The sequence below is a fragment of the Choristoneura fumiferana genome, chromosome 5 (assembly GCF_025370935.1).
Source record: "Choristoneura fumiferana chromosome 5, NRCan_CFum_1, whole genome shotgun sequence".
Taxonomy (NCBI): domain Eukaryota; kingdom Metazoa; phylum Arthropoda; class Insecta; order Lepidoptera; family Tortricidae; genus Choristoneura; species Choristoneura fumiferana.
In genome coordinates this window covers 7608171-7613968 of record NC_133476.1, presented here as the reverse complement: position 1 = coordinate 7613968, position 5798 = coordinate 7608171, and the positions used below count along the sequence as shown (strand labels likewise).

At 35.5% G+C, this 5798-nt stretch overlaps 1 protein-coding gene across 1 annotated transcript in view; it reads left to right on the top strand.

Moving 5' to 3' along the window:
• Window positions 1-638: 638 nt before the first annotated feature.
• Window positions 639-5798, top strand: part of LOC141427669 (glycine receptor subunit alpha-2-like) — a 24999-nt gene continuing 19839 nt past the window's right edge. Inside the window, exon 1 of the mRNA XM_074087269.1 lies at window positions 639-643. Within this exon, the coding sequence (XP_073943370.1) occupies window positions 639-643 (5 nt within the window). The remainder of the gene's footprint in view (window positions 644-5798) is intronic.

Genomic DNA, 5798 nt, shown 5'->3' with positions numbered 1-5798 from the left:
AAGTATTTATTTTCAACGCCTTGCCTGTCTTCTTCGTGGGCTTGAATCGACGTCGGATCGTTCTTCTCAATATCAACTTGGATGAGGTCGTATTGTTCAAATAGTTTCTCTAAATTTTGTATACGAACCCTTATTTCGGCAATTTTGGAGTGGTTGTTTTTATCCGTCACATAATTCAGTATCCTGGTTATTCCACCTTTTATCGAAGCACGTTTGTTTTTAATTCTGACAGCTCTTCCATTTTGTCTCGGGATGAAATGATATGTAAGTAATTTAATATTTTTTGCACTAAATTTTAATTTCACTGATTCTAAATTGAACGAAGGACCAAATGTTTAAAATTGTAAACTAATTAATGTAATAATAATTGGGTTTAAATAAATAAATATCCTTGAGAGGAAAATAAGACACCCGTTCTCTTGAATGACATTTAATGGAGTCTCTTTTTAATAATTTAAATTACGAATTAATTCATAAACAATAAAAAACATTAAAAAGTATAAAACTAAATAAAAAGGTTCAATCTTGAACATTTGGTTCATGAAAAAAAAGTCCTCACAACACATCCTCACACATCTCTGGTTGAAACACAGCCTTAGGAATACATAACGTAGCAAATAATGTGTTTTTACGTAATTATGAAGTGAGAACATCTATTATTAAGGTTAAACATTTTATTAACCCATATATGCCCAGAACTATTTTTGGTCTCCGATTTCTTCTTTAGCACTGACGTCACAAATAAGCAATTTCTTTTGCAAAATCGCGCGTTAGCTGATACCTATTTTTCGGGATAAAAACGACCCACTGGGCATATATGGGTCCAGAGACTTTGCGGAATGGATAATTTCCTGCAAATTTATTTTCCTAAAAACCCTTTCCTAGTTCATTTCATGGACGTTAGAGACAGCGAATGTGTTGAATAACAGCGTATTCTAAAACCGATCCGTATCGGACTGAAATCTGGGCTCGTTAGTAATAGCATCCTACGTGTGAAGGGGCTTTTACTTGGAGATTATTGGTTTAAATGCGGAGGCTTCGCCACTGGCGAGCCGATTGGAATGATGGAGCGATGCTCGTTTACAGTTGTGGTACATTAGTTGGTATTTCGTTTAACAGTTCGCACTCCCATCAACCCCTTCGGCCACTTTGGAAACTAAAGGCTTGATACTCGAAACCAGTTTAGAAAATATAATTATTTCATTTATTTGATACCAGGTTTTCTGAAAAGAAATAAAATTAATTAAATATACTTCATATAATCGTGAAATAATATCAATAAATAATTGTACAAATAATGAACCGGTCACCGTATTATATCAATACATCTAGTCACAAATGCATGATTTCGTAAAAGTAGGTATGGAATTTTATTTTCAGTTTTAAGCAATTTGTGTGCCCTTACAGGGTATCATAGACTGATTTACACAAATGTGACATCTTTTATTTTAATGTTCCTGGTTTTCAATGAAATAAAATAAACAAAAAACCTTAAGACACGTCAATATTCCACAAGCATTCTTCGTGAAATGAAAATTGCATTTAAATGAAGACGGCGATGTAATTTAACATAGGTAATATTTTTTACGGTAGGTATATAGAGCGCGGGTCTTTAATCAGCTCCCGTTGACAATATATCTCACATACCTATGTAGTTAAGTGTGAATTATCAGAAACACGATGTAATTTCACCTTCTTCCCGGTAGATAACTAACCAGTACTGGAAAGGCCAAATATTTCTTACTTCAAAGAGATTTTGGTACTGTAATTGGTCACTGTTACTGTCAATTTAGGTTCCGGAAAATTTGGTACGATAACAAGCGAAGCGAGGAGTGTTAGAGGTTATTGCGACCACAACGTGAGAGCCGAGCGAGCAAAGCGAGCGCACCATAACCTTATTAAGTTAGGAAATAATTTGGCCAGTACCAATGCTGGTTATGTAAGGGGGATTTTTTTCACATCAATTTCACTTGAATCACAATTCAAGTAAAGCAAAGTCTTTTGTAAAAGCTAATTTTAGATAAACATTGACACAATCACACAGGAATAATATTATTTAATTGAAGTTAAGTATGTGCGATAAGGCCGCCTATTGCTTACCTTAGAAAATCTCTATGTATATACTTGTGTTCTCTGTACTGTTTACTGTTTTTTGGTGTGCAATAAAGAGTTATTGTATTGTATTGTTGTATTGTATGTATACATCAGTAGGTGATTTTTCTATTTTCATCATGCCTTTTGTTCCTTTATCTGGTTATTTTCCACATGACCGACACTACTAGATACATAAAGTGCACTAACCACGCCTCCGTCCTATTTCAAGTTATCTTCTTCATTATCTAAGTTGCCTCGATCCATGCTGGGAAACCAAATGTGGCTTATATAAGGGAAAAAGTTTCTTGAATTATATTCCACAGTTTTAATGTTGTCAGATCTCTGATATTTAAGTCTTTAATCCTTCAACTAACCAGAAGCGGTTGTGATTTTATTGTTATCCTACTAAATTTAAATACGGAAGTTTGTGAGTGCGTGAGTGTGTGTGCGCGTACGTGTGTGTTCGTTCACGCTAAAGTAAATGTAGGTGGATGTTTGGAATAACACAAGGCTAAGTTTTAAACCGATGTTCCCACGGGGTCCAATAAAATCGTAAGATATTCTTCGTCATACAACGATAATGAAGATCGCAATTTCAGTAAAAAATAAGTAAAATAAGATAAGTTACATTTAAAGCGAACCAGTAAAAGCTGGTCTGAAGTAAAATACCTAACAATCTGTGTAGGAACGTAAGTATAAACCTCAATTCAAGTAACAAAAACGTTAGAAAGTTAATTAGCGAAGTTTGTAAATTTAACAAGTTTAACATATAGGTATTTAATTATCTTTGATACGCCCTTACATGTAGATGAACATTTTCTTACCAACCACCAAGTGAGCATGTTAGCCAGAGTAATTTTTGTTTCCCTTAATATTATGTTTTCTAGTAAGACAACCTAGATAATATAACCTAGGGCTCTTCATGAATACTTTGCTCTGGAAATTCTGGAACAAAAATAAAAAACTGAAACATGGATGCACAGAAAAAAACCCAGAAAAAGAGACCAGCGCTGAGAATCGAACCCAGATGCTGCGTGCCATACCCCTACACCACCACTGGATAGGAGTCTAGACACAAATTTCTCCCATGCATCACACATTTTAGCCTCCTTTTTTCTTTCTTAGGCACTTAAGTAGCGACACTAGCACGGATTGGATTTGGATTTCACGGAATGACATAAAAAGTTGAAATAACAAATACAAAAAACCTCCAAAAACCAATCATAATAACAGTATAGTTTTCTGTTTGAAACAGTCACATTAGCGTACGAAATTTACTTAACGTAAAAGGTTGACGACAACTGCAGTCTGCACAACCTTTTTTGCGCAGGAATAAAAATGCAACTCGCAACGTAGGTATTGCCAACGCGGCTACATCTGCAGCGGAGTGGATTGGGTCGCTATCGCAATCCGAGTAAGAAATAGAAACATGTCACCTTAGAGCAACACGGGCTTCCTACCGGAAGGGAGTAGCCTTGGCGATAGATTACTATTCAAATTGTTCTGGCGTTTGTTGCGGGGGGAAATGTGCACACAAGTACAGATTCGCACACTCACATGCAAAAACAAAACTGCCAACTGACTGTAATGACGACGTAAACACATAAATAATCCAACAATACACTAATAATTCGTGTACAGGATGACTCAAAGCTCACACATTGACAAGTTGTTCATCGGCGAGTAGTTGGATTTATCGCTTGACCGATCCGAAATTTGTACGGGAGAGCGGACTCGATGTTGGTAAACGAATCCGATAATAATATTATGATAAAATGTATGACTTTGTTGTTTAAATGTAATTAAATAGCAATAATACGATAACAATTTACTTCCATGTGAAATGTAACACCATCTTTTTGCAAGCTTAATGTCCCAGATCTCTTTTTAGAGCAGAAAACTGAACAGTTTGGCATTTTAAACACTGCACCGTTCACTCGCGTGACTAAATTCGGTCTAGTTTGAAATCCGAGCGCGCTTTGTTTTATAAAATGCGTATGCCCACTTGGGCTTGTACTTTGACAGAGGGGAACGCGGTGAATGGCTACTCCCTTCCGTAGGAAGTCGGTGTTTCTCTAAGCATGTCACAAATAATAATGGTAGTCACATTTGTGGAGCAGTTAGTTATGTACAACAATTAAAATTATTTTTATACCTAACAAAAAGGTCAGACAGAAAAAAATGTGGGATTAGATTTTTTTAGATAAAGATATAATTTATTGAAAAAGTGTAAATAAAGATCTCCATGTCATACTATGGAATAACTATAAACAGTTTTCCCATTTCAGATATGGGACGCTCAACTACAAATGACCTAGTCGCAAAGGAAGCAAAGCTTGCGTTATGGGTATGGCAAACGGATAACTGTACTTAAATCGATAAATAATTCATATTCAGTGATTGATTAAAACTTCTTTGACTATCTTGACTGTCACGAGTGACTGGGCTTCACTTAGATACTTTAAGAAATAATTGATTGAATCAAAACTATAGAAAATTACAAAAGAAATACACACACATACGCACGCACGCACGCACGCACGCACGCACGCACGCACGCACACCAACATACACACCACACACACACACACACACACACACACACACACACACACACACCACACACACCACACACACACACACACACAGAGAGACACCATTATTAAAGTGTTAAATATCTTGTCACTCATATGCACAGGCTGATTGTGTTCAGGCGGAATGATAATTTATTTATTTTGTTCAGGAAATTAAAACAAAAATGTCGTATATTTTTTTCAAATTTCAAGTAAATTATTTTGATCTAATTTAACGTCCCTTAAAATATTGGTATGCTCCTTATAATAATAACATGTGTACATTAGTATCTAATAGATACGCTGTTTTACCATAAAAAATGTCTTCAACGTTACAATTGTGCAGGCAGCGGCCAAGACGAGCACCGAAAAACGTCATTATCAGACTCATCAAGGCATATCAAAGCATATTTCCGAAAATATTGGAAGCTCGTTCACCTGCTAAATAAGGACAAATAACAAAAAAGCAGTCGTTAAATCGTCACGCCTTGTAATCAAAAGATGTGCAAAAATTCGAGGCACATAAACAAAGTCTGCCTTTGTTGATACACAAATTAGGACGCCATTTTGAAGCGTAATTGCTTCTCGCGAAAACTAAGTGCTTAATTATATTTAAAAGAAGTGACGGTCGCATTGTGGAATAAGAGAGAGATATTAAGGAAAAAGCTATGGTAGATGAAAATGATTTTCAATAAGGAGAAATTTTTTGAAACGCCTGCAGAATGGAATTTGCTTAGGGTAGCAAAAATTATAATACAGTTGCTAATTTACGATGTTTTTTGATGATGAAATACATAATCATTCAAAATTGATCTCAAAAAATCCTTTTAATTTAATCTGAGTCTCTTAAAAACTAGCCAAGTGCAAGTCGGGCTCGCGTATCGAGGTTTAGTACAAATTTGTAGGTATCTATTATATATCTACTGTTGGCAGAACTCTCTAAGCAAATTATAAGTACGCACTATATGAAGTCATTTAAATGAATGCTGAAAACTAACATTTTGCGGACTTTTCTTATTGATAGTGCTATATATAAGAGCTAGCTAGCTTCATACCAAACTTCAAGTTTCATGAACTGACTGACTGAAATAATGCCGAATACAGCGATGGCCAAAAATCGCCACTGAGTGG